This window comes from Brienomyrus brachyistius, chromosome 8 (assembly GCF_023856365.1).
Source record: "Brienomyrus brachyistius isolate T26 chromosome 8, BBRACH_0.4, whole genome shotgun sequence".
In the NCBI taxonomy this organism is placed as follows: Eukaryota; Metazoa; Chordata; class Actinopteri; order Osteoglossiformes; family Mormyridae; genus Brienomyrus; species Brienomyrus brachyistius.
This window is the reverse complement of record NC_064540.1, coordinates 7,937,422-7,965,261: the sequence shown is the minus strand read 5'-3', so window position 1 is coordinate 7,965,261 and position 27,840 is coordinate 7,937,422. Positions and strand designations below refer to the sequence as shown.

General features: G+C 40.8%; 2 protein-coding genes and 1 long non-coding RNA gene across 3 annotated transcripts in view; 1 reads left to right on the top strand and 2 right to left on the bottom strand.

The window, feature by feature from the left end:
• Window positions 1-20: 20 nt before the first annotated feature.
• LOC125747548 (myosin heavy chain, fast skeletal muscle-like) lies at window positions 21-13,529 on the bottom strand. Its single transcript, XM_049022898.1, has 41 exons — window positions 13,445-13,529; window positions 13,184-13,226; window positions 12,221-12,433; window positions 11,869-12,012; window positions 11,609-11,765; window positions 11,409-11,436; window positions 11,202-11,313; window positions 11,029-11,121; window positions 10,870-10,933; window positions 10,686-10,784; window positions 10,503-10,606; window positions 10,254-10,392; window positions 10,053-10,171; window positions 9,655-9,804; window positions 9,381-9,551; window positions 8,988-9,294; window positions 8,785-8,855; window positions 8,610-8,697; window positions 7,917-8,034; window positions 7,680-7,803; window positions 7,444-7,580; window positions 6,737-6,992; window positions 6,363-6,605; window positions 6,102-6,278; window positions 5,875-6,020; window positions 5,679-5,769; window positions 5,214-5,603; window positions 5,001-5,127; window positions 4,800-4,918; window positions 4,264-4,460; window positions 3,993-4,176; window positions 3,709-3,874; window positions 3,457-3,581; window positions 2,689-2,997; window positions 2,403-2,606; window positions 2,177-2,302; window positions 1,902-2,072; window positions 1,606-1,710; window positions 1,403-1,498; window positions 553-684; window positions 21-151 (listed from the first exon to the last, which is right to left on the bottom strand). The coding sequence occupies exons 3-41, from the start codon at window positions 12,419-12,421 to the stop codon at window positions 134-136; spliced, it is 5,808 nt and encodes a 1,935-aa protein (XP_048878855.1). The 5' UTR covers window positions 12,422-12,433; window positions 13,184-13,226; window positions 13,445-13,529; the 3' UTR covers window positions 21-133.
• The window catches only part of LOC125747568 (uncharacterized), a 42,888-nt gene continuing 26,308 nt past the window's right edge, over window positions 11,261-27,840 (top strand). The window contains exon 1 of the long non-coding RNA XR_007399336.1: window positions 11,261-11,342. This is a non-coding gene — a long non-coding RNA (uncharacterized LOC125747568). The remainder of the gene's footprint in view (window positions 11,343-27,840) is intronic.
• Window positions 20,305-27,840, bottom strand: part of LOC125747550 (myosin heavy chain, fast skeletal muscle-like) — a 34,906-nt gene continuing 27,370 nt past the window's right edge. The window contains exons 22-41 of the mRNA XM_049022900.1: window positions 27,505-27,760; window positions 27,134-27,376; window positions 26,873-27,049; window positions 26,642-26,787; window positions 26,445-26,535; window positions 25,985-26,374; window positions 25,769-25,895; window positions 25,555-25,673; window positions 24,234-24,430; window positions 23,963-24,146; window positions 23,679-23,844; window positions 23,427-23,551; window positions 22,924-23,232; window positions 22,638-22,841; window positions 22,412-22,537; window positions 22,160-22,330; window positions 21,929-22,033; window positions 21,726-21,821; window positions 20,837-20,968; window positions 20,305-20,436 (exon numbers count right to left, since the gene is read on the bottom strand). Coding sequence (XP_048878857.1) covers window positions 20,419-20,436; window positions 20,837-20,968; window positions 21,726-21,821; window positions 21,929-22,033; window positions 22,160-22,330; window positions 22,412-22,537; window positions 22,638-22,841; window positions 22,924-23,232; window positions 23,427-23,551; window positions 23,679-23,844; window positions 23,963-24,146; window positions 24,234-24,430; window positions 25,555-25,673; window positions 25,769-25,895; window positions 25,985-26,374; window positions 26,445-26,535; window positions 26,642-26,787; window positions 26,873-27,049; window positions 27,134-27,376; window positions 27,505-27,760 — 3,382 coding nt within the window. The 3' untranslated portion in view covers window positions 20,305-20,418. The remainder of the gene's footprint in view (window positions 20,437-20,836; window positions 20,969-21,725; window positions 21,822-21,928; window positions 22,034-22,159; window positions 22,331-22,411; window positions 22,538-22,637; window positions 22,842-22,923; window positions 23,233-23,426; window positions 23,552-23,678; window positions 23,845-23,962; window positions 24,147-24,233; window positions 24,431-25,554; window positions 25,674-25,768; window positions 25,896-25,984; window positions 26,375-26,444; window positions 26,536-26,641; window positions 26,788-26,872; window positions 27,050-27,133; window positions 27,377-27,504; window positions 27,761-27,840) is intronic.

Sequence of the window (27,840 nt, the reverse complement as noted above, 5' to 3'; positions counted from 1 at the left end):
TAATGAAAAAAATTACCAGGTTTTTTGCAGACATGAATAAGTAACTTTATTGACAATTTTTGCAGAAAGACAATTTATAAGAAAGTCATATTATATGGTTTCTTGTAACTTTGTCTCAGGCTGTTTTCATCCCTCATTCGGCCTCCTTGCCCTTTAAAGAAATAAGACAATCAGTTAGAATGCTTTAGATTCTTTATATTTGCTTTCACAGTTATAGTAACGCAGTTTATTATGCAGTAAAAGTAAAAAATCTCTGGTAATGCTAAAGTATGTGGAGCTAGCACAGTCGATGAGCACTGTAGCCTCCCACCTCCGGGGTTTAAATCCCTCCCCTGACATTGTGTATGAAGTTTATAGGTCCTCCCAGTGTCTGTGTGGATCCAGCTGTTAGGTGGATTGGCGATAGGAGATGGATGGTTGGATGGATGGTGTCTCTAAATTGCTGAGAGTCAGTGTGGCAGACGGATATCCATGTGGGACGTACGCTGCCTTATACCTGACATCCTTAACCATAGAGTGCAGTGTGATAAGCATGACTGGAACTTATTGTACCTTTCCAGCTTCACGGCTCTTGGCTCTCAGCTTGTTGACCTGAGACTCAGCGATGTCGGCACGCTCCTGGGCTTCCTCCATCTCATGCTGCACCTTCCTGAACCTGGACAGGTGAGTGTTGGCCTGCTCCTCCTGTACAGCGGTCAAAGATCTCATCAGTTCAAGTTGGCATTTTCATTGATCGATTCACAGATAATACATGTTGGGAATTTCACCATTATCTGGACCATATTGGTAGCTTTTTTATAAGTAAAGATTTTTAGGAAATATTAGAAATTGGAACTGATTCAACCTTCCCTTTTAAAATAAGTATACAAATGCAAGCTTTTTAACTTTTAAGACAAATTGTACTCGTTAAAGACTCAAAATGCAAAACATTTTAGAGATAATGTCTTGGTTCAAGATGCAGGTCATACAGTCATAATATTTCATGAGAGGATCAGTGTTGTGTCGGACGGGACGAAGGGCACAGGAACAGGGATCAGGGCAAAAACAAGGTGGATTTAGTCTAAATCAAAATACGGGAAAACACAGGGAAGCTCAAAACTGGGACTCACAACTAAACTAACAGGGATAGCAGCATCAATGTCAGGACTGGAGAGCAAAGCACTGGGAGGCACTTACTGTATAACAGGGACTAATAAGGAAGCACAATGAGAAGCAGGTGTAGTAAATCACAGAAGGGCAGAAACGAGAAGTATGACAAATGCGCATGGCTCAAAACAGAGGAATCGGCTTAGCAGGGGATGACAATGATCAGAATGAGTTTCATGTAAATTTTGTGGAAATCATATTGTGGCTCAGCTTTGGAATGAGGAAATTAGCATCTTATATAGAAAATGATACTTACAGCTTCCTCAGCCTGTCTCTTGTAGGACTTCACTTTCAGCTGCAGCTTGTCCACCAGATCCTGCAGTCTGTTCACATTCTTCTTGTCCTCCTCAGTCTACAGAAATTATAGATTATTAGATACCTGCTGTCCTCGCTGTACTGTCTGCCATGTTTCTGTAAAAATTAATATAAAGGTTTATATAAACATATATAAAAATCTACCTGGTAGGTAAGCTCCTTGACCCTCCTCTCGTATTTCCGGACACCTTTAACAGCATCGGCTCCACGTCTCTGTTCAGCTTCAATCTCAGATTCCAGCTCACGTACCTTAAATGTAGAATTTGAGATTTTTTTCCTGTGGCTTTCTCAAATATTTGTCAAATGGTAAAGCAGTAATATGCTAATAATGTACAACATATGGACAATGTAAGTCCATCCATTTTTTCACTTTAAAGTTACCAAATAATAAGAGGTTAGTAGCCTTCTCATAAACACAGTATATCAGTTGTATTGCTCACCCTGGCTTCCAGTTTCTGGAGCTGTTTCTTTCCACCCTTCATGGCCAGGCTCTCAGCCTCATCCAGACGGTGCTGCAGGTCCTTCACTGTAACCTCGAGGTTCTTCTTCATCCTCTCCAGGTGGGCGCTGGTGTCCTGCTCCTTCTTCAGCTCCTCTGCCATCATGGCAGCCTGAATGGTTAAGCCGCAATTGTTGTTTACACAAATGATGCTGGATCTGCATATTGTACTGTTTTATGGTCTCAAAGTAATTTTTGTTTTAATACGTGACTCACATCAGTAATGGCCTTCTTGGCCTTCTCCTCTGCATTTCTGGCTTCCTGAATGACATCGTCCACCTCACCCTGGACCTGAACAAGGTCACCTTCAAGCTTCTTCTTGGTATTAATCAGGCTGGTGTTCTGAAAGACATTGACATATATATTCATTATAACATACACAACTTAATTGGAGCGATAACTCCAGGGAGATCATACATGACGTTTGATATATTCAACATACCTGGGAGTGCAGCAGTCCAACACGCTCACTGGCATCGACCAGCTCCTGCTCAGCCACTTTGCGGCCTCTCTCTGTCTGCTCCAGAGCAGCCCTCAGCTCCTCAGTCTCAGCCAGCATCAGAGTGTTCCTGCGCTCCACCATGGCAACCTGCTCCTTCATGTCCTCCTGTCCCCTGACTGCTTCATCAAGGTGCAGTTGGGCATCCTGTAGAATAACATGTCTTCCATTATCTTCTTACTGAGAGATACACTCTTCCCTTTTATTGTCAGGATAACTGTATACATACCTTGAGCTGTCCCTGGACATTTCTCAGTTGTTTCTGGGCCTCAGCAGCCTGACGGTTGGCATGGCTGAGCTGAATCTCCATTTCATTGAGGTCTCCCTCCATCTTCTTCTTGACCCTCAGAGCATCATTTCTGCTCCTGACTTCTGCATCCAAAGTGCTCTGCATGGAATCAATGACCCTCTGGCTGTTCCTCTTGATCTGCTCCATCTCCTCATCTTTCTCAGCCAGCTTCCTGTCAATTTCACCCTTGACCTGGTTGAGCTCCAGCTGGACACGTAGGATCTTGGACTCCTCATGCTCCAGTGTGCCCTGTGAAGGTAAATGATGAAAAATACATGTAATACCTCATGTACCCCAGCATTTTTTTTTGTTATTTTGTGGTACTACTGATAAAGCACTTCTTTACAGTATACAGTGTGCAGTTAGAGTACGGAATAGTTGTCATGTTAGTGTTGCACGAGCTAAAACCTTGGGTTCCTTTTAGTCAGAGTAAGATAAGATTTTACAAGCTAAAATCTGAATTCTCCCAAATGAGCTTGATGGGCTGAATGGCCTCCTCTTGTTTGTAAAATTATCTTATATCTTCTTATATTCTTATGTTTTATGGATGTGACAGAGATTTTGTGCCTCATGAAAGCTTGTCGTATTGGTCCCCCAACCCAGACCAATCCAATTATTTTTTAATATTTTCAGGGCCCTGGTCAGTCAGGGGCCCTAGGAATCATCCTAATCGTCCTAATTTCTCCCCCAACTTTACGGTGTGATTACCTCGGCTTCCTCTAGAGCAGTCTGGATTTCTGTCTTTTCTGTCTCTACTGTCTTCTTGGCCTTCTCAAGCTCATGGATGGTCTTTCCAGTCTCACCGATTTGTTCAGTCAGGTCTGAGATCTCCTCTGAAGAGTAAACGAATAGATATTATTATGGAAGAAAATGAATCTAATTAATAAGCTTCTGTAATAGGGTATAATTAGTGTAATTTTCATGGAGTTTGAGTCTATTAAAATCAATATGGAAACATACGCTGCAGGTTCTTGTTCTCCCTCTTCATGGTCTCCAGGTGGTCCAGAGTTTCCTCATAGGAGTTCTTCATCTTGAACAGTTCAGTGCTGAGAGAACGAGCCTCTTTCTGAGCCCCTTCCAGCTCTGCCTGACTTTCCTCATACTTCTGTTTCCATTCTGCCAGGACCTAGAAAATATTGAACACAAAATGAAGTTGAAGGCAGGTAGTTAGCATTAGAAGTAAATTTCTCCTTCTTGTTTATGCTGGCAAACTGGCAGGGAATTCTCTCGATATGTTTGTTTACCTTGTCAAAGTTTCTCTGCTTCTTATCCAGATTAGCAGCCAAAGAGTTTGCCCTCTCTACATCGATCATGAGGTCCTCCACCTCACCCTGCAGTCTCTGTTTGGTCTTCTCCAGAGAAGCACATTTGGCATTGACGGCCTCAATAGATTCCTCTGCATCCTGTAGACGCTGAGCAAGCTTTTTCCTGTGGAGAGTCAAATTTTAGTTTCAGCTGAATTATTTTTACATTTATTTATGGAGTTAAGTGAAGATGTAGAATCAGTGTAGTTACTTGGCCTCCTCGAGTTCCTCAGTACGCTGGATGGCATCAGTCTCATATTTGCTCCTCCACTGAGCCACCTCACTGTTGGCCTTGGACATTCCACGCTGCAGTTCAGCCTTGGCCTCCTGCTCCTCCTCATATTGCTCTCTGAGGAGGTCACAGTCATGGCGGGCTGATTGCACAGCATGGGCCAGGGCATTCTTGGCCTGTAAATCAAAAATAGGAAAAAACAGTTTGATTACATTCTTTCTAGGGCTGTCCCTATCAGCAGTATGAATAATATTTGCATTGCAATTGGTGCGTGACAAGAACCAACCAACCAATCGCTGTCAGGTGCACACTCCGTCAGACATACAGTCTAATCAGATACTTCAGTTCACTTATGTTGCATGTTTTTTGAATGAGGAAAAAAGCAAACGAGAACGAGTCTCAAAAAGGCATTCATCTTCCACCGTATGGAAATATTATGTATCCCATAGAGACGATATTGCTCTAAATCAAGGTGTATCGTACTCTTTGATATTTCGAACTACAGTTCTAGTTACCTTGACTTCCTCTTCAATATGCCTCTTGAGCTCCTCAATCTGCTGTGTGTAGGCCTGTTTACCTCTAGTCAGCTGTGAAACAAGAGCTTCTTTCTCTTCAAGCTGCCGACCAAATTCACCTAAATAAGTACATGAAACAAAATCATAATGTTGCACTTCTCTTGATATTTATTGCTTAAACGATGTCTGTATTTTACCTACCATTCTCAGTCTGGAGTCTTGCTCTCTGTGCACTCATGTCATTTAGCTGGCGAACATTTTCATCATTCTTTGACTTGAGTTCACTTAGTTGATCTTCAAGGGTGCGGCACATTTTCTCCAAGTTGGCCTGTCAAAATGTAATTTTTTTTATTTAAAATGCATGATGTCCACAAATCAGTTTTAATTACCTCAAACATCCTACATTCCTCATACCTTTGATTTTGCAACAGCCTCCATGTTGCTGCTCAGGTCATCGATTTCCATTTTGTATTCACTCTTCTCCTTCTCCAGCTTCTGCTTGACACGTTGAAGGTTGTCGATTTGTTCCCCCAGCTCTGCTACACTGTCAGCCTGCTTCTTACGGAGGGCAGCAGCTGTAGCCTCATGCTGCAGGGTGGACTCTTCAAGATCACGGCGCAGCTTCTGGAACTCAGCCTCACGTTTCTTGTTCATCTCGATCTGAGCAGCGGTTGCACCACCAGCTTCCTCAAGCCTCTCACTGATCTCCTCAAGTTCCCTGGACAGATCAGCCCTCTGTTTCTCAACCTTGGCCCTGGCAGCACGTTCAGCCTCAATTTCTTCCTCGAGCTCCTCAATACGAGCCTGAAATACATGAGAGTGTGTAAGTCATAGTACTAGATTTCTCCACATTGTTCCTTTGAAGTACCTAGAGTTTACCTGGAGCTCTTTAATCTTTTTCTGAAGCTGAGCACCCAGTGACTGTTCATCCTCAATTTTGCTCAGAAGTTGACTAGTCTCAAAGTCCTTCCTGTGGACAGTAATCGCACATTCTTAATATTGAGTATCATTTTTACATGTGGGTTAAAATTGGTCCTGGGAATTTTTTGCAGGTCTATTTGTAGAATACTCTTACTTCTTTATCTTCTCCTCTGACTGCTGCTTGTCATTCTCCAGGTCCATTATAGATTCCTGGGCAAGTTTCAGGTCTCCCTCAAGCTTTCTCTTGGCTCTCTCAAGGTCCATGCGTAGCTTTTTCTCTTGTTCCAGAGAGCCTTCAAGCTACAAATAAAATCAAGTTATTGATCTGAAACATATTTTTTTTGGTATTGAGAGGCATAAAACACTTAATTATCTCCTTACATCATCCACTTGCTGTTCAAGCTTGGTCTTGGCTTTGGTCAGAGTGTTGACTTTGTCTTCTTCTGCTTGGAGATCATCCAGGGTCTGCTGGTGTGATTCTTGGAGGGCTTTCTTCTCCTTGGTCAACTTGGCAAGGCTCTCATCCTGAGTGGCCATCTCCTCAGTCAGGTTTTTAACCTGAGAGGAAAGCATTCCATACTTGGTTACAATGAGTTAAGGAAATAGTCATATGTATCATTTTTTAAATGATTTAACATTAACCTTGTTTTCTGTGGCATGTTTCTCCTTCTCCACTTTAGCCAAGGTCAGCTCCAAGTCATCAATGTCCTTCTTCAGCTCAGAGCACTCATCCTCCAGTTTCCTCTTCTTGGCAGTCAACTCAGCATTGATTTCCTCCTCATCCTCCAGCCTCTCATTTGTCTCTTTGAGTTTTGCTTCAAGCTGGATTTTACTTTTGATGAGACCCTCACACCTCTCCTCTGCATCTGAGAGATTTTCAGTTTCCTAAATGTAAAACAAGTGAACTATATTTTTAAGTTGAAATATCAAAATTACTCTTTACTAAACAATTTTTACCAGTCATTATGGTTAGAGTATTTTCATATCTCTATCACAAAATCAGATGATTTACGTACTGACTGCACTTGTAACTGCAGGTCATTCTTCTCCTGCAGAAGAGAAACCATTTTCTCCTCCAGCTCCTTCTTCTTGGCCAGTGCTTTTGCCAGGTCTTCTTTGGTTTTCCCAAATTCTTCCTTCATGTTGGCCATTTCCTTCTCAGCTTCTGCGCTCTTCAGGAGTGGCTTGATCTTGAAGTACACTTTCATCCATGGCCAGTGTTTCACATTCATGAATGAGCGGATGTTGTACTGGATGCTGTAAATGGACTCTCTGAAACAAGAGCACAAGAGAATTTAGGCAGTCTGCCAGATTTGTACATGTTATCCATTTGTATTTCAAAATGACACATTGTAATAATTGCTAAAATAACTGACAATAATACGCTATAATTAAATGAAACTGAATTTTAAATTTTCATGCTACTTAATACAGCATTTTGCTACATATCTATCCATCTATGCATCTTCTTATTGCTTTTCCCGGCTAGGGTTTCCCGGACCTTGAGGCTGGTAAGCATGGGGCACATGGCTGAGGTACACCCAGAATGGGATGCAACTTCATACAAGGACACATCAACATGGAAATTCACATACGCAGTCACACACAGCAGACATTTTAGAGTCTCTCCTATATGCATGTGTTTGGACTGTGAGAGAAAAAGTACTCAGAAGAAAACCACGAGACTAAGGGTGCAAACATTCTAATGCATTCAACAATTTACCTCCTCTCCATCATCTTTACGAACTCCCGTCTCATGAGGTACCCACGGCACAGGGCCTGAGTCATGGTGACCAAAGAGGCCAGTTTCTCATCTCGCATCTCCTCCAGTTGACCCAACAGACCGGCTTTAAAGAACACCTGGTAACAGATGTAGTAGATATTAGGTAAATAACAGTTATTATGAATCCTGCAATGTGTGTTAGAAATAGCATAACACAGATATCTTCAGCCTTTTACCTTGGTGTGGCCAAACTTGTACTGAGTGTGGTCGACATCAATTGAACCCAAGAGCTTCTCTGAAGCCTTCTTGTTATCAATGAACTGTCCTTCCGGAATCACACTGGCATTCAGGACTTTGTATCTGTGATTTATGTTTAGCTGTTATTAGTTATACATCTATTTACAAATGATATTTAATTAGAAAAGCTATTCTCTTTATAGAATAATCCATGAAAGAGAAGTGTGTGAAATGACCTCTGCTTGAAGTCACCATAGATGATTCTGCTGGGGAAACCCTTTCTGCAGATCCTGATACCTTCCAGCACACCGTTACACCTCAGCTGATGGATAACCAGGAAGTTCTCCATCAGACCTGGAGGACAAATGCAATTAAAGGAATTATACATAAAATCAGATTATATAGTTCTAGCCAACATATCTGATTGGACAAGAGGTGTTCTATTATTGCCATTATCAGAGTATACCCATCCTCGAGCATTTCACATGAGATGTATCACTCTGCTTTACAGGTGTATATATGAACTGTTATTTAATCTTAAATTTTTCTAAGTATTTGAGGGAGAGTGACCAGTGTTGTGTTGGAATGTAATCCAACAAAGTATTATCTGTTGTGGCTTATTACTGTTACCTTCTAAATGTTACTTAATGAACCGTTGTATAAAACAATAACATACTGTAAGTCACGCGGTTGTACTTCATGGCTGTGATTTGGTCGTAGGCAGTAACCATTGTTGTGTTGGAATGTAATCCTACAAAGTATTATCTGTTACTTGTCTTGTGACTTGGTCGTAGACACCAGACCACAGGCCAAGATTTATTGGAGTACAATCACACTACTTCTCGTATGTTATTGCTTATATAAATCTCGTGAAACTCCTTTAATACTGATGTTTACGCAGTTGACGTAATGTGCAGTGCTGGTCAAACCTGGTGTCTTTGATTCGTTTGGAATCAGGCAGCGCACAAAGTGAGGGTGAGTGCTTCTCAGGTTGGTCATCAGCTTGCCCAGGTTCTCCTGTAGGATGACAGGATGTATCATTGACATAAGATGGGGGCATATATAGATATTGCAGACAGTAACTGATTACAATATGTACTTTACCCTGAACAGAGCAGACACAGTCTGGAAGGAGCCACCCTTCTTCTTGCCTGCCTTCTTGCCACCACCACCCTCTGTTTACATATAAAAGGTTTTTCATCATGATCTAATTTATTGATACATATATCATTATGATTATCAGTCTTCCTGATCCTGTTATCCAAATCCTTTCTACAGTATATATACAAGTTTAAAATTGTAAATACCGTCTCCTGCACCATGAGCTGCATACAAAAAGGCCAGTAATTTCAGCGCAGACTTCTGGTAGAGTTGCACAACAGATTCATTCAGAGGATCCTTGTTCTTGTCCAGCCAGCCGGCGATGTTGTAATCCACAGTGCCAGCATAGTGCACCAGGGAGAAGTGGGCCTCAGCCTTGCCTTTGGCAGGCTTGGGCTTCTGGAATGCGTTACATTTGCCCATATGTTGGTCATACAGCTTGTTTTTGAAGCTTGTATCTGTAGCCTTGGGGAACATGCACTCCTCTTCAAGGATGGAGAAGATGCCCATTGGCTGTTGAAGACACAACAGATTATTGATGCTTAATGATGAGATAAGGGAGGAATTTATTCACATAGAATAGTGTCCATATCACATACCTTCTCAATAAGTTCAATGCAGGCAGCCAAGTCCATACCAAAGTCAATGAACTCCCAATCAATACCCTCTTTCTTGTACTCCTCTTGTTCCAGCACAAACATGTGATGGTTGAAGAACTGTTGCAGTTTCTCATTAGTGAAGTTGATGCACAGCTGCTCCAATGTGTTGAACTGATGTGAGAAACAGTACATTTTATTATATGCTTCAAATTACAGGTAAAATCATAATAAATGAAATGTCATTGTAGTATAAGCACTAATAATATCAACTCACATCAAAGATTTCAAAGCCGGCGATGTCCAGCACACCAATGAAGAACTGTCTCTGCTGCTTGGTGTCCAACATCTCATTGATGCGAATCACCATCCACAAGAACATTTTCTCGTAGACTGATTTGCAGAGGGCGCTAACGGAATTGTTCACCTAATCGTTGCAAAAAGAATAGATTTTTTCTCTAAACTCTCATTGGTGTATTTACACATTACCATAGTAGCATTGTTAACCTTGTTTACAAAGAAGAGCAGCGTTTCTATGAGATATACTATTAATAATATAATTAAAATAAAATTTAACTCTTGTAGTGCCAATATCTTAGCAGTAGTAAGTGCAAATTATACCAAACCTGTGAAATATTTACTGAGTACTTACAATGTAAACTCTACATTCCTTACCTGAGGTACAGTCTGCCCCTTGGTCACAAACTCATTCCCAACCTTCACTCTGGGGTAGCACAGAGCCTTCAGCATGTCAGCTGAGTTCAGGCCCATGAGGTAGGCGATTTTATCGGCCACTGAAATACGAACAATATGTTTGGTTAATGATCTATAACATTGGGTAAATTATTTTGTGGTTGAGGTTATCATATCAGTTACCCTCAGTGCCATCAGGTTCTGCCTGCTCCTCTCTCTGCTTCTGCTTGAACTTCATGTTCCCATGATGCATCACTGCTCCAGTCAGTTTGTAGATGCCCAGTTTCTCCTCAGCATTAAAGCCCAAGATGTCAATGGCAGTCTGCATAATTCAGAACAGAAACATGAATTTAATTCCAAGACTGCTGAGACAGATTGCTGTTGTTACTTGTGTGGTTGGAAGAACATGATGTTCATTAACCATTTACTCACATCTGTGGCTATAAATTCTTCAATATCATTGATACTTTTAACAGTAATCTCCCCTTGACTGATCATGGGGTAGTCGTATGGATTGGTAGTGATCAGAAGTGCCTCTGTAAAGATGAAGAAAACATTTACAGATGTAATCTGCAGGTATTAAACCCCAGTTTACCCCAGACACTGGGTACATACCAAGCAGCTCTGGTTTGTGGCCTGTCATAAGTTGATAGAAGATGTGGTAGCTTCTCTCAGCTGACAGCTGGAAAGTGACTCTTGACTTTTCCAGCAAATCTGTCATTAGGAGTTTAATTTATGTTAATTTATCATTTTGTGCTGAATTAAATTGAAGTAAATCATTTGGGAGATGAGAACTTACAAGTTTCAATATCAGCAGAAGCCAGTTTCCCTGTTTGGCCAAAATGGATTCTGATGAATTTACCCTGTAACATAATGAAAGTGTTGAAATTTTAAAATGGTCATTTTGCAGCTAATTCTGTGAGTGAAATTTCAGGAAAAATTAGATTAAATAACTTACAAAACGAGAGGAGTTGTCATTCCTCACAGTCTTGGCATTACCATAAGCCTCCAGCAGAGGGTTCGCTGCAACGATTTGATCTTCCAGGGAACCCTACAGGAGACACTGGAGCATTGAGACTCTTGCTTCTGTATATATGTTCCTTATTCATAGTCCTTGCTTTTCTCTCTCACCTGCATTTTTCCAGGAACAGGCTCAGCTTTTTTCTTGTCTGAAGAGCCGACTGTGGCAAAGTACTGGATGACACGTTTGGTGTTCACAGTCTTTCCTGCACCGGATTCTCCACTATGGGTGAGTATGGGAAATAGACTCAGGTATAAGGCATGTTTTGGATTTCAAGCTGTTCTTTGTTTTAGGTTAGATGGCATTGATATACTTACGTAATCAAGACTGACTGGTTCTCACGATCTACAAGAATAATTAGGAAATGTGTTGTTTTATGTTTTGTAACCATGCATAGTTTTCACCCCTAAATAATCACATTGCATAACTAGCAAATCTGTACATGTAAAATATCCAATTTCTAATGACTCCTTATTATACTAAAAATCACTAGATTCCCTTTTTGGGTTATTCATACCTGTGTGCATGAACTGAAAGGCATTGTCAGAGATGGAGAAGATGTGGGGAGGAGCTTCAATTCTCTTCTTGCCCCTGTAGCCGGCCACAACAACAGCATCGTACACTGGGAGCCACTTGTAGGGGTTCACAGTGACACAGAACAGCCCGGAGTATGTCTGCAATACAGCAAGTAAACATTTATTCATACATGTACTTATTTATATGAAATGACCGATTTAGAAGAAAAACCAATAAAACAGATTTAAAAGAAATACCCACGTAGATCATCCAGGCTGCGTAACGCTCTTTGAGGTTGAACAGCACAGCGGGCTCATTGAGGTGGGTCATCATGGCCATGTCCTCCATTTTATCGTACTTTGGAGGGTTCATGGGGTGAATGTCCTCCTCCTTAACTGTAATGGTCTGATTTAAGGAGACACAGAGATTTGTCCCGAGATATAGGCAAAGTCACACAATAGACCTTTAAAATAAAAATGAATACATGAATCGCTTTACTTGCAAAACTGGTAGTGATTACCATAGTTCAAGTAGGACATATTTTAAATTGTAAATCTTAATAATTTGTGCTAATGATCTGTAATTAATCTGTTAGGTACACAGTTGTACTTACTTGGTTACACAAAGTCTTCACAGTGGCTTTGCCCCCCTCTCTACTTTGAAGAACCCCTTTGAGGTACATCTCCTTTGGTTCAGCCACAAAATAGGCCGTTTTGGCATCAAAGGGTTTGTTCTGGGCTTCAATCCTCTCTTTCTCTGGCTTCCGGAGGTAAATGGACGCCGGGCCAAAACACTCCATTTCCCCATCACCCATGATGGCGGTTTACTGCAGAAGAAGATGGTTGAAATTAGCAGATTTAAAAAACAAGTTTTTGCTGCATTGTCAATGATTATGTTTGGCAGTTTGAAATGGATATTTGACAGTAGGCTTCAGCATAGGTATTTTTACTAAACTGATATATTTATATATATTTTTCAGACCATTATTTAATAGGTGACTACTGGTTGAAATATTTTTTTTACCTGCTTATCTAATGCATGGTCGTATTGGTAACTAAATTGTTTCTGTCAAACCCATTTGTAACTTTAAGAATGTTTTCCCTGATATGTTCGTGAATCGACAAAATACTTAGTGTTACCTATTGAAGTCTTACCTCACCTATAAATCATACCCTCCTCTACTTTTAGGTCTGAATTTCCATATGTCTTTATTTTGTTTTCAGCTACTTCTTGTAGTTTTTATCCAGATTTTGAAATTTACATGCACTCTGCTGGAAATCAGTTAATTTCTTATTGAAATATATTTTACAAATTTTATGACTCCTACTTTCAGGTTTCTATAACTAGACAATGGTGTTTTTAGAAATAAGTAAATTAAGGATTTTCAGCTGGTGTCTTTTGTGTGGTTTACCTGTATGAATTAGGGATCTGCTCAGTTAGAGTGGCAGATAATTCTACAGTGGGTCTAGTGACTGAATTGACCCCAGATGCAATTGTGTGATTGTGATTTGCCACATGCTGTACTGTTCTCTTCCTTATTATCACGCTGTTAATAAAGGGAGCAGCTGCTATTTACCTCCTTGGACGACAACACAGAAGAGTAGAATCTGGGCGGGAATCTGAAAAACATTATTGGTAATTTTCTTATCACAGCTAGCATTAGTAGTATTGCATTTTACAGAAGGATGGCATCATTTAGTTATTTTACCCGACAATTTAGGGCTTTTACTTGGAATCTGACTTTAAAAAAGCATAACTTTGCTCTGGATAATGAATTGTCTCAATGGCCCAAATTTAGGATTGGATTGGATGCAGCGTCACATTAAGATTCACTCACCTGTGCTGGATGCCTAACAGTTCAGAGAAGATTCTGGAGCTGCTGCTTTTATAGAGACATGAGTGGTTGCTCAGCAGAAGGTTCCTGCTGTATTTGGTCATGTGTTTTCACACACTAACTGCTATCCTTACTGCTGTACGAAGAGAAGAGAAATTATTTTTAGCTCTTAAACATAAGGGTTTTATTATAAGGAAGTTGCCTGTTTTGATTTTTGTATTCAAAAAATAGTTAGTGGATTGTATATGGACTAAATAATATCTGTGTGTCTGATTCTTTTACAGTTTCTCTTAGTAAATTAGGTAACATTTTTATGGAAGTTTTGCTTGCTCATTTAATGATTCCTGTAAAAAAAATAGAATTCAATTGAATTGAATTTAAATAATACTATAAATACCATAACATCTTGCACGTTATAGTCTTACATGTGTTCTCTTGATTCTGAGCCATCTTATTAACAGCTTTGGCACAGGCAGAGCAGAGCCTAATGCCACATACCACTGCAGGGAAACTGCACAACTGCTCAGCATTCTGCATTCATCACAAATTTCCTGGGTATAATAATTACACAGGAATGCAATTTAAAACAAGTTAAAATAATTATGTAAATAAGGCAATAAAAACAGCACAGCATTCACACTAGTCTTTAATTTGGTGAATAAACATGTTGAATAATAAAAAATAGGTTTGTCACACGACAACTGAGATAATTTGAATTGTGCTTCCTTTGCCTTCTAAACACTTTCACTTATATTTTTCCTTTATCATCAAATCTACAAATGTGTGGAAACTCATAAATTCATCCAGTTTTTATGTGTTTTTACACATATTTCATATTTTTATAATCTATTTCTCTCATAAAATATATTGCTTATGAGATATATTGCAGTTATTAGTCATTGCTTGTGTCAAAGTCCCTGCATTGATACTGTTTGTTTATAGCTGCCAGCACTCAGTATTTTCACTGACTTGCAAGCTAGAGCTTTAGAGAAACATGTCAGCCATATAAGTCAATATGAATATCACTGTTACCGTCAAAGTACTATTAATACTGCAAAGATATTTGAAATTTTCATTAATCATACTGAATCAGAATAGTGGCACATTATAAATTGCTTTGCTGAGATCTCACCCCTTAAAGACTGAATTTAAGAATATGTGAGCAATAACATTACCCAATTTTCTTTCAGCCAGATGGGAAACAGGGTGAACTTTATCATTTGTACTTCAGAATTTGCACTGCAGCATGACCTTATTTTTCAGGCAAGTATATATGGCAGTAGAGGATCTGATTATACAATCCTGTTATAAGATTTATCCTCTGGTGGGACAGTTTTCCTTCAGAGTGGTTATATGATACGGGCAAATGAAGACGGGGGAGTATTAAAAATTCTGGAGTGATTACACATGTGACAAAGTGGGATCAGGTCATATACCCCATAAAATGTAACACTTGATATCCTGGTCATTGCTGTATGTTCTTATTAGGACAAAATACAAATATAGCTGCTTGATCAGCTTGGTTGTCAAAGCATCGCTGTCACTGTGTTGTGATGTTTATTGTAAATTAGCTTCAATCCTACTTTGATATTCAGCAGTGTCGAAGCTCGGGTCGCTTAGATGTTGGGTTTCGAGGAATATCATGCTGAAAAGTAAGTGACTTTTACCGCTGAAATTTATTTGAAATAGAAAATCATCTGCATAAAAGATTGTGTTTTTTGTTTGTTGTAGAATGATTGTGCAATGTTAGTGTGTCTAATGCAGTTCTTTAATATGATTCTATGCCTTTGCTGTATTGCTTTGGTTTCCAAATTATATCAATCAACAAATTAATTCCCGATATCCATCCAGCCATGCATTCATCTTCCATCCTCTTAGTCAGGACTTCGGGGATCCTGGTGCCTTTACCAGGCAGCAGAGGGTACAGAGGAAGGGACATCCCTGATGGAATGCCAGTGCAATCCAGGATGCATAATGCACGCACAGTCACACATTGCAAGCGGCTTTGGATTGCGGGAGGAAACCCTTACAACATAGTGAGAATACACACACACATACACGCATAGCAAGAATACATACACACACATATACAAGAACAGGTGTTTGTATTCATACATTTGTGGGGAGTGTTCATTCATTTCTATGGGAAATCCCCTAATCATGACAACCTTACCCTAACCCTAGTAACCAAACAAAATACAAGATTTTTGGAATTTTTTGTTTTTTGATTCCTCTCAGATTTTTATAAAACTGAGTTTTCCCAGTTTTTTTCAGAAACAATGGTCCCCATGACGTCAATGGTTTTACCACATTATGGGGACATTTGGTCCCCTCCCCACACCAGATATCAAGCTCTACTTTTCTGCAGAGTAATTAAAGAGCATTGAATGTTTAAATTATTACAGCAGCACCTTACATTTGATGGACAGAAGAAAGTTATTTTATTCACAGAATGCATTTTATCACCTAAATAAACTAATTTTGTGTTGAAAATGCATTTTGTGAGTGATACTACATCATTTTGTAGACAAAATGTATGTTATGAATGATCACAGTCATTTCATGGATGAAACTGATTTTGTGGAATCACAAAATACGTCTTCGTCTTTTGCCGAGTCATGAAACGCACCACAAAGCATATGTTGTCCACAAAATTATTGATTTCGTCATTAAATAATGCTTTTTGTCAAAGTCAAAGTAAACTTTATTGTCATCTCTGCTACATACTGTACAGGTACATAGAGAGACGAGATGACGTGGCTCCAGTTTTTTTTTTTCAGTGCAGACGAGAGAAAGACATGTAACAAATAGGCACGTGGTAAACAAAGTAAATAAATATAAGCCATACAAAAAATATATACTATACTTGGAGAGTTTTTTGTGGCACAGAATGTATTTTTTGCACATGAAAATGAGCACTTGACACTTGGTGCCCCATACAAGAGCAGTAAGAATGTCATTGTATAACATTCTAATGTGAAAATGAAACTTGATTAGTTGAATTCTGTCCATGATATGGTCTCTGTGTGTATCTGAAGTCCTTTGACACACGTATGAATTTATAGTTAATTATCTTGTGCGCACATCATCATCTTTTGTTGCAGTGTTATCATCCATCCATTCATGCGTCTTTTACTGCTTTTCCAGGTCGGCTCGCGGGGGCAGCAGTCTAACAGCTCCTCTGGGGGAATCCCGAGGCGTTCCCAGGCCAGCCGAGAGACATAGTCTTTCCAGCATGTCCTGGGTCTTCCCCGGGCCTCCTCCCAGTGGGACATACCCAGAACACCTCACCACAGAGGCTTCCAGGAGGCATCCTGACCAGATGCCTGAGCCACCTCATCTGGCTCCTCTCTATGAGGAAGAGCAGCGGCTCTGAGTCCCTCCCGAATGACTGAGCTCCTCACACTATCTCTAAGGGAGAGCCCAGCCATCCTGCGGAGGAAACCCATTTCGGCCGCTTGCACTTGCGATCTCGTTCTTTCGGTCACGACCCACAGTTTGTGACCATATGTGAGGGCAGGAACGTAGATCGACTGGTAAATCGAGAGCTTCGCCTTTTGGCTCAGCTCCTTCTTCACCATGACAGACCGATGCAGTGACCGCATCACTGCTGACGCCGCACCGATCCGCCTGTCGATCTCCCGCTCCATCCTTCCCTCACTCATGAACAAGACCCTGAGATACTTAAACTCCTCCACTTGGGGAGGATCCCCCTCTCCGAACTGGAGAGAGCACTCCACCCTTTTCTGACTGAGGACCATGGTCTCAGATTTGGAGGTGCTGATTTTCATCCCATCTGCTTCACACTCGGCTGTGAACTGCTCCAGTGTGAGCCGAAAGTCACGGTTCCATGAAGCTAAGAGAACCACATTATCTGCAAAAAGTAGAGACCTAATCCTGAGGTCACCAAACCAGACACCCTCAACGCCCTGGCTGTGCCTAGAAATTCTGTCCATAAAAGTTATGAACAAAGGGCAGTGAATCGGTAACAAAGGACAGCCCTGGCGGAGTCCAACCCTCACCAGAAACGAGTCTGACTTACTGCCGACAATGCAGACCAAGCTCTGGCACCAGTCGTACAGGGACTGAACAGCCCTTATAAGGAAGCCTGGCATCCCATACTCCTGGAGCACTCCCCACAGGACTCCCCGAGGGAAACGGCCGAATTCCTTCTCCAAGTTCACAAAGCACATTGGTGGCACTGTATATTTCTACATAAATAGGATTTCCTGCCATAGAACTGCAGCCCAGAAAGTGCTGACACCTATCGCCGCTATGTTGGTAAGCCTGCCCTGCACATCCACTGCATGGTTTCTCCCATTGCTTTTTGGTTTTTGAAAAATTCCCCAGAACAAGGAAAACTACAGTGAAATCATAGATCCTTTTGTTTCAAAGAAAACTGTTGTCTGATTTTGCTTCTGGGGAATCATTTTCAATCATATATAAGTCTCAGATGAATCTAAAAAAAGTACAGTCGAACCTCATTACTACGTACAAGATGGGATATCAAAAACATGTATGTTATAAGCATAGAACGTTGTAACCACTTAGTGCAAGATGGATGAAAGAACTCACGAAATATCCATGTAAATGATAAAACTTTAATAGAACTGACCCTTAAATTGACTACAAAACAAACAAACACATTATTACTTGTTAAATAATTCGACAAAGCTCATTTGGATCCTTGAAATTTTCCTTAAATTACTCACGATTACTTAGTGCCGGCCGGCGATAAACGAAAATACACAACGGCTGGTCAAAATGGATTTTTTAAATAAACATTCACATCCAAATTGGCATTTGGCCAGAAAATATTAATGAAATATTGGTCAAATTAAATCATAAAATCCTTTACTTCCATTATTATTCTGAATTCACAATTACCGGCATGACCGGTATTTCACAAGGTTTAATAAACAAAGAATACGCACACAACACTTAACAAGCCATTACTACGCAGTCCAGTAACGATCGGTCAAGGCAACTCATTTGACGCGGGAAGTTTGAATATTACTTTAAATATAGACAGTCTATGCCTTGAAAAAGTCAGTTATTTTTGTTTGCATTGTCGGGCGAAGATCATATATATGATATATATATATATATCACTGTATATACAGGTAGATGTAGCGACACAAGTTGTGGTGGGCGGGGAGAGCGCTGTACGTTGTAATGATGGTTAGTTTTCTTATTTTCTCTAGAAATTTGGATGTTGTATCGAAGTTTACGCTGTAAGGGTGTACGCTGTAAACAATGGCTGCTGTTGGAATAATACATAGGCTAAAAACGGGAATTAGAAACCTGTACGTGGAAAAGGTGAAAATGTTGTATCCGGGGTACGTAGTAACGAGGTTCGACTGTACAACAAATAGAATACATTGACTCCACTTAGAATATCCTGGGACATCGTATTTTAAAGATGATGCAAAAATATGTGGAGAAATTAATTTAGGAAAATGGTAATTGTGCCAAGCAGTGTGTTCCTGAAAGAAATTTAGGTCTATGTGTACGTGTTGTCTGATATTTAAAAAGTGTGTACAGTATGTTCTTTATGAATATGTGTTGTCTGGTTTTATATTTGAGAAGTGGTTTTTATGATGAAATCCATGTGAATACAATATGCATGAGTGATGATTTTTTTGAAATCCAGGTTGCCAGTTATCTTCCTGTCTGGACCACACCATTGTTGCCTTAATCCACTTTACAGTTTCGGAGCATATGAGTCAAGGTTTCATTATTTCGGCTTCCTCTGCTGACCCTGGGAGGACAAGCTCCCCTATTGAGTCTGGTTCCTTCCAAGATTTCTTCCTACTAATTATTTTTTTTTTGCCATTGTCACTTCTGGCTTGCTGTATATTGCAAATGTTTGCCATTGTGGGCACCGGGCAGAAATAATGTATTGTGTTTTGTGGCAATGTAATGTTTAAGTGGTGCTATAAAGGGGCAGTCTGGCCTAATGGTTAGAGAAGGGCCCTTGTAATTTAAAGATTGCTGGTTCGAATAACCGACCATTGAGGCACTGCTCCCCGGGCGCTGAATTAGCTGCCCACTCCTGTCATGTAATGGGTTAAATGCGAGGACACATTTTGCTGTGTGCTGTGGTGTGTCAACAATGATCACTGATCACATAATTCTACAAATTAAATTGAACTGAATCTTTGAATCTGTAAATGCACTCCAATTTATTGGTTTGTTAAATTACCCTTGCCAGTCTATCCATCCATCCATCCATTTTCCAAACCGCTTATCCTATTGGGTCACGGGGGGTCCGGAGCCTATCCCGGAATCAGTGGGCACGAGGCAGGGAACAACCCAGGATGGGGGGCCAGCCCATCGCAGGGCACACTTACACACCATTCACTCACACATGCACACCTACGGGCAATTCAGCAACTCCAATTAGCCTCAGCATGTTTTTGGACTGTGGGGGGAAACCGGAGTACCTGGAGGAAAACCCACGACGACATGGGGAGAACATGTCAACTCCGCACACATGTGACCTAGGCGGAGACTCGAACCCGGGTCCCAGAGGTGTGAGGCGACAGTGCTAACCACTGCACCACCATGCCACCCCCCCTGCCAGTCTACTGCAATATATTTGCAAAGGGTTTTTGGGAAACTATGTATGATGTCAAAGCCATTTTCCATGACATTTTGCCAAAATGTTCTGGAAATGTTCTTAAAAGTTCTCTTAAATTCTTCTTATATTTTGGGAGAGAAAATAATCAACACAATGCCATAAGAATTGTAGTTGCTTTTAAAATAGTCTGACAGTGCTTCAAGTTCTAAAGAGTATTAATAATTGTTGTCAGTGTTGTAAAACTGATGCATAGACATATTAATAAAAAAAAATTACCAGGTTTTTTGCAGACATGAATAAGTAACTTTATTAACGTTTTGTTGCAGAAAGACAATTCACAAGAAAGTCATATTATATGGTTTCTTGTTACTTTGTCTCAGGCTGTTTTCATCCCTCATTCGGCCTCCTTGCCCTTTAAAGAAATAAGACAATCAGTTAGAATGCTTTAGATTCTTTCCTGTTTTCACAGTTATACTAATACAGTTTATTATGCAGTAAACATTAAAAATCTCTGGTAAATACCTCTCTGATACATTCAATATTATAATGGTATAGAGTATGTGGAGCTAGCACAGTCGATGAGCACTGTAGCCTCCCGCCTCCAGGGTTTAAATCCCCCCCATGACTGTGTGTATGAAGTTTATAGGTCCTCCCAGTGTCTGTGTGGGTCCAGCTGTCAGGTGGATTGGTGTCTCTAAATTGCTGAGAGTCAGTGTGGCAGACGGATATCCATGTGGGACGTACGCTGCCTTATACCTGACATCCTTAACCATAGAGTGCAGTGTGATAGGCATGACTGGAACTTATTGTACCTTTCCAGCTTCGCGGCTCTTGGCTCTCAGCTTGTTGACCTGAGACTCAGCGATGTCGGCACGCTCCTGGGCTTCCTCCATCTCATGCTGCACTTTCCTGAACCTGGACAGGTGAGTGTTGGCCTGCTCCTCCTATACAGCAGTCAAAGATCTCATCAGTTCAAGTTGGCATTTTCATAGATCGATTCACAGATAATCCATTTTGGGAATTTCACCATTATCTGGACCATATTGGTAGCTTTTTATAAGTAAAGGTTTTTGGGAAATATTAGAAATTTGAACTGATTCGAGGTAACGTTGCCTTTTAATGTACAAATGTACAAATAAGAACTTTTTAAGACAGTCTGAGTTAGAATAAACTAAGTAGTTCAAGATAAAAAACAATTATACTCTTTAAAGACTCAAAACGCAAAACATTTTAGACATAATGTCTTGGTTCAAGATGCAGGTCATACGGTCATAATATTTCATGAGAAGATCAGTGTTGTGTTGGACAGGACAGAGGACATGGGAACAGGGATCAGAGCAAAAACAAGGTGGTTTTATTCTAAATCAAAATACAGGAAAAAACAGGGAAGCTCAAAACTAGGACTCAACTAAACTAACAGAGATAGCAACTTCAATGTTAGGACTGGGAAATACAGGACTGGGATGCACTTATAACAGGGACTAACGAGGGAGCACAAAAAGAGGCAGCTGTAGTGAATCACAGAAGGGTAGAGACGAAAAGTAAGACAAATACATAATATATGTGGCTCAAAACAGAAGGATCGGCTTGGCAGGACTTGACAATGATCAGAATGAGTTTAATGCAAATTTTGTGGGAACCATATTGTGGCTCAGCTTTGGAATGAGGAAATTAGCATCTTATATAGAAAATGATACTTACAGCTTCCTCAGCCTGTCTCTTGTAGGACTTCACTTTCAGCTGCAGCTTGTCCACCAGATCCTGCAGTCTGTTCACATTCTTCTTGTCCTCCTCAGTCTACAGAAAGTATACACTATTAGATACCTGCAGTCCTCACTGTACTGTCTGACATGTTTCTGTAAAAATTAATATAAAGGTTGATATAAACATATATAAAAATCTACCTGGTAGGTAAGCTCCTTGACCCTCCTCTCGTATTTCCGGACACCTTTAACAGCATCGGCTCCACGTCTCTGTTCAGCTTCAACCTCAGATTCCAGCTCGCGTACCTTAAATGTAAAAATTCAGAAATTTTTCCAGTATATGTCCATCCCTTTTTTTTTACTTTATACTTACCAAATGATAAGAAGTTAGTAGCCTTCTCATGCAGACAATTTATCAGTTGCATTACTCACCCTGGCTTCCAGTTTCTGGAGCTGTTTCTTTCCACCCTTCATGGCCAGGCTCTCAGCCTCATCCAGACGGTGCTGCAGGTCCTTCACTGTGACCTCGAGGTTCTTCTTCATCCTCTCCAGGTGGGCGCTGGTGTCCTGCTCCTTCTTCAGCTCCTCTGCCATCATGGCAGCCTGAAAGAATCGTATGTTGAAGTTGTTTGTTCAAGTGACATTGGTTCTATGTTTAAATATGTCATATTTTCAACGACTCACATCAGTAATGGCCTTCTTGGCCTTCTCCTCTGCATTTCTGGCTTCCTGAATGGCATCGTCCACCTCACCCTGGACCTGAACAAGGTCACCTTCAAGCTTCTTCTTGGTGTTAATCAGACTGGTGTTCTGAAAGACATTGATATATTTTTAATATTAATACAAATGCAAATAACTGGAACAATGTCTCCAGGGAGATCATACATAACGTTTGATATATTCAACATACCTGGGAGTGCAGCAGTCCAACACGCTCACTGGCATCGACCAGCTCCTGCTCGGCCACTTTGCGGCCTCTTTCTGTCTGCTCCAGAGCAGCCCTCAGCTCCTCAGTCTCAGCCAGCATCAGAGTGTTCCTGCGCTCCACCATGGCAACCTGCTCCTTCATGTCCTCCTGTCCCCTGACTGCTTCATCAAGGTGCAGTTGGGCATCCTGTAGAATAACATGACTTCCATTATCTTCTTATTGAGAGATACACTCTTCCCTATTATTGTCAGGATAACTGTATACATACCTTAAGCTGTCCCTGGACATTTCTCAGTTGTTTCTGGGCCTCAGCAGCCTGACGGTTGGCATGGCTGAGCTGAATCTCCATTTCATTGAGGTCTCCCTCCATCTTCTTCTTGACCCTTAGAGCATCATTTCTGCTCCTGACTTCTGCATCCAAAGTGCTCTGCATGGAATCAATGACCCTCTGGCTGTTCCTCTTGATCTGCTCCATCTCCTCATCTTTCTCAGCCAGCTTCCTGTCAATTTCACCCTTGACCTGGTTGAGCTCCAGCTGGACACGTAGGATCTTGGACTCCTCATGCTCCAGGGTGCCCTGTGAAGGTAAATGATGAAAAATACATGTAATACCTCTTGTACCCTAGCATTTTTGTTATTTTATGGTACTACTGAGAAAGCACTACTTCACACAGCGTGTAGTTAGAGTATGGAATAGTCTTCATGTTAGTGAAGCTAAAAGCTTGGAGAAGGAATTGTTGTAACTTCCCCCCACCTTTACGGTGTGATTACCTCGGCTTCCTCTAGAGCAGTCTGGATTTCTGTCTTTTCTGTCTCTACTGTTTTCTTGGCCTTCTCAAGCTCATGGATGGTCTTTCCAGTCTCACCAATTTGTTCAGTCAGGTCTGAGATCTCCTCTGAAGAGTAAACGAATAGATATTATTATGGAAGAAAATGAATCTAATTAATAAGCTTCTGTAATAGGGTATAATTAGTGTAATTTTCATGGAGTTTGAGTCTATTAAAATCAATATGGAAACATACGCTGCAGGTTCTTGTTCTCTCTCTTCATGGTCTCCAGGTGGTCCAGAGTTTCCTCATAGGAGTTCTTCATCTTGAACAGTTCAGTGCTGAGAGAACGAGCCTCTTTCTGAACCCCTTCCAGCTCTGCCTGACTTTCCTCATACTTCTGTTTCCATTCTGCCAGGACCTAGAAAATATTGAACACAAAATGAAGTTGAAGGCAGGTAGTTAGCATTAGAAGTAAATTTCTCCTTCTTGTTTATGCTGGCAAACTGGCAGGGAATTCTCTCGATATATTTGTTTACCTTGTCAAAGTTTCTCTGCTTCTTATCCAGATTAGCAGCCAAAGAGTTTGCCCTCTCTACATCGATCATGAGGTCCTCCACCTCACCCTGCAGTCTCTGTTTAGTCTTCTCCAGAGAAGCACATTTGGCATTGACGGCCTCAATAGATTCCTCTGCGTCCTGCAAACGCTGAGCAAGCTTTTTCCTGTGGAGAGTGAAATTTTAGTTTCAGCTGAATTACTTTTACATTCATTTATGGAGTTAAGTGAATATATCGAATCAGTGTAGTTACTTGGCCTCCTCGAGCTCCTCAGTACGCTGGATGGCATCAGTCTCATATTTGCTCCTCCATTGAGCCACCTCACTGTTGGCCTTGGACATTCCACGCTGCAGTTCAGCCTTGGCCTCCTGCTCCTCCTCATATTGCTCTCTGAGGAGGTCACAGTCATGGCGAGCTGATTGCACAGCGTGGGCCAGAGCGTTCTTGGCCTTAAAATGGAAAACAATGAAGAAAAAAATCAGTATGAATACCTTGTTTCTTGGGCCGTCACTATCAATTATATCAAATATCTAATAAATAATCTGATGATTCCACCAAGCATCCATAGTGCCACTGTGTCGCCCTCAATATGGTTTGCACAAAGCACAATGTTAAAATATTGATTTCGCATTTCATGGTTACGTAACTGTTGCATAGCAATGACTGCAGTAGTCTGCTGGGTTCAAACCATGTATAAGTTGCACCTTTTTTAGTCAGTCAGTCACTAAAAGCAAAGCTTAGCAAGCTTTGCGAATTTAATCATGGTTTCTACACAATACATTCACAAAAACTATTAATACAGACGCTCCTCTAGTTATGAACTTTCAACTTATGAACTTTCAGACATATGAACAAAGAGGTCCAAATTGTGTTTATTGGGCTGCCGTTTCCTGTCCGCAGCATCAATTTCTATTTCTGTGCTCCAATTCCGGGTAGCACGACTTCTGACCAATACTCCCGCTGCACAGCAGCGTAGCTTGCGTACTCCCAGTTACGAATGGCCGCTCATAACATATCTCATTTGTAAGTAGAGGGGCGTCAGTATTATGTGGTTATTATGTACCGTATCATATAAGATGATGCTGCTAAGTTATGGGACTAATTTTTGTTTAGCAGATATTATTTTGGCAAATTAAAATGATTTAAGTCAAAATTAGGACTAAGACAGGCTCGGCTACTCTCAGTGGCTAAATGGCACGTCTATAGCTAACCTCGCATTAGTGGAGGAGTCCTTCAACCTAAATGCCTTATTTTAAGATATAATTGTTTTGCATTCCTGCTGTAGTGATATATAACTTTTGCTTTACCATACTGACAGTCAACTGCATTTCCATTGACTTTTAATATGAAATGCTTCCGCACAACTGATGCTCTTTATTTGGACCCTCCTGCTCTGCTCCATCTTCCTTCTACTATATTTCTGAGTAACTGAGAAAGAAATTTTGAGTCGGTGCCTTTTAATAATCGAGTTTAATTGATTAATCATGATGGCTTTTCAATCAATATTAATATGAAGGGATACCTTTTACTTGTCTTGCTTATTGCTAAACTTTAGAGCTACAGTTGTAGTTACCTTGACTTCCTCTTCTGTATGCCTCTTGAGCTCCTCAATCTGCTGTGTGTAGGCCTGTTTACCTCTAGTCAGCTGGGAAACAAGAGCTTCTTTCTCCTCAAGCTGACGACCAAATTCACCTAAATATACAAATGAAGCAAAATCATAGTACTTTTACTATAGCTATTACTGCCATTCATATTTATTACCTAAAAGTAGTCTGTATTTTACCTACCATTCTCGGTCTGGAGTCTTGCTCTCTGTGCACTCATGTCATTTAGCTGGCGAACATTTTCATCATTCTTTGACTTAAGTTCACTTAGTTGATCTTCAAGGGTGCGGCACATTTTTTCCAGGTTGGCCTGTCAGAATGGAAAAAAAAAATTGTAAAAAAAAGTGTGATGTCCACAAATCAGCTTTAATTGCCTGAAACATCATAGTTTCCTCATACCTTTGATTTTGCAACAGCCTCCATGTTGCTGCTCAGGTCATCAATTTCCATTTTGTATTCACTCTTCTCCTTCTCCAGCTTCTGCTTGACACGTTGAAGGTTGTCGATTTGTTCTCCCAGCTCTGCTACACTGTCAGCCTGCTTCTTACGGAGGGCAGCAGCTGTAGCCTCATGCTGTAGGGTGGACTCTTCAAGATCACGACGCAGCTTCTGGAACTCAGCCTCACGTTTCTTGTTCATCTCGATCTGAGCAGCGGTTGCACCGCCAGCTTCCTCAAGCCTCTCACTGATCTCTTCAAGTTCCCTGGATAGATCAGCCCTCTGTTTCTCAACCTTGGCTCTGGCAGCACGTTCAGCCTCAATTTCTTCCTCGAGCTCCTCAATACGAGCCTGAAATACATGAGAGTGTGTAAATCATAGTACTGGATTTCTCCACATTGTTCCTTTGAAGTAAGTTTACCTGGAGCTCTTTAATCTTTTTCTGAAGCTGAGCACCCAGTGACTGTTCATCCTCAATTTTGCTCAGAAGCTGGCTAGTCTCAAAGTCCTTCCTGTGGACAACAATCACACATTCCTAATATTCAGTATCATTTTCAAACCTGGGGATCAACTAGGGACTGTTTATTTCTTGCAGTTTTACTTGAACGATATTCTTACTTCTTTATCTTCTCCTGTGACTGCTGCTTGTCATTTTCCAGGTCCATTATTGATTCCTGCGCAAGTTTCAGGTCTCCCTCAAGCTTTCTCTTGGCTCTCTCAAGGTCCATGCGTAGCTTTTTCTCTTGTTCCAGAGAGCCTTCAAGCTAAATAAGAAATCAGGTTATGGATCTGAAATGTATTTTTTCTGGTATTGAGAGGTATAATACATTTAACAATTATTTTCCTTACATCATCCACTTGCTGTTCAAGCTTGGTCTTGGCTTTGGTCAGAGTGTTGACTTTGTCTTCTTCTGCTTGGAGATCATCCAGGGTCTGCTGGTGTGATTCTTGGAGGGCTTTCTTCTCTTTGGTCAACTTGGCAATGCTCTCATCCTGAGTGGCCATCTCCTCTGTCAGGTTTTTAACCTGAGAGGAAAGCATTCCATACTTGGTTACAAAGAGTTAAGGAAATAGTCAAATGTGTCATTTTCTTAATGATTTAACATTAACCTTGTTTTCTGTGGCATGTTTCTCCTTCTCCACTTTAGCCAAGGTCAGCTCCAAGTCATCAATGTCCTTCTTCAGCTCAGAGCACTCATCCTCCAGTTTCCTCTTCTTGGCAGTCAACTCAGCATTGATTTCCTCCTCATCCTCCAGCCTCTCATTTGTCTCTTTGAGTTTTGCTTCAAGCTGGATTTTACTTTTGATGAGACCCTCACACCTCTCCTCTGCATCTGAGAGATTTTCAGTTTCCTAAACGTACAAATTAGTCATTTTTTCAAGTTGTAAGATCAAAATTACTCCTTACTAGACAATTTTTACCAGTCATTATGGTTAGAGTATTTTCATATCTCTATCACAAAATCAGATGATTTACATACTGATTGCACTTGTAACTGCAGGTCATTCTTCTCCTGCAGCAGGGAAACCATTTTCTCCTCTAGCTCCTTCTTCTTGGCCAGTGCCTTCGTCAGTTCTTCTTTGGTCTTCCCAAACTCTTCCTTCATGTTGGCCATTTCCTTCTCAGCTTCTGCGCTCTTCAGGAGTGGCTTGATCTTGAAGTACACTTTCATCCATGGCCAGGTTTTCACATTCATGAATGAGCGGATGTTGTATTGGATGCTGTAAATGGACTCTCTGAAACAAGATCACAAGAGAACTTAGTCTGCCAAATTTGTACAGATTGTCCATATCGAGTTCAAAAAGACACATTGTAA

Coding starts and splice junctions, on each gene's coding strand:
- LOC125747548 (XM_049022898.1), bottom strand. CDS start 12,421: ATGGGTGATGGGGAAATGGAGTGTTTTGGCCCGGCGTCCATTTACCTC. Junction 11,122..11,201: donor CTGTTCCTGGAAAAATGCAG/GTGAGAGAGAAA, acceptor TGTCTCCTGTAG/GGTTCCCTGGAAGATCAAAT. Junction 685..1,402: donor AGAGACAGGCTGAGGAAGCT/GTAAGTATCATT, acceptor ACCGCTGTACAG/GAGGAGCAGGCCAACACTCA.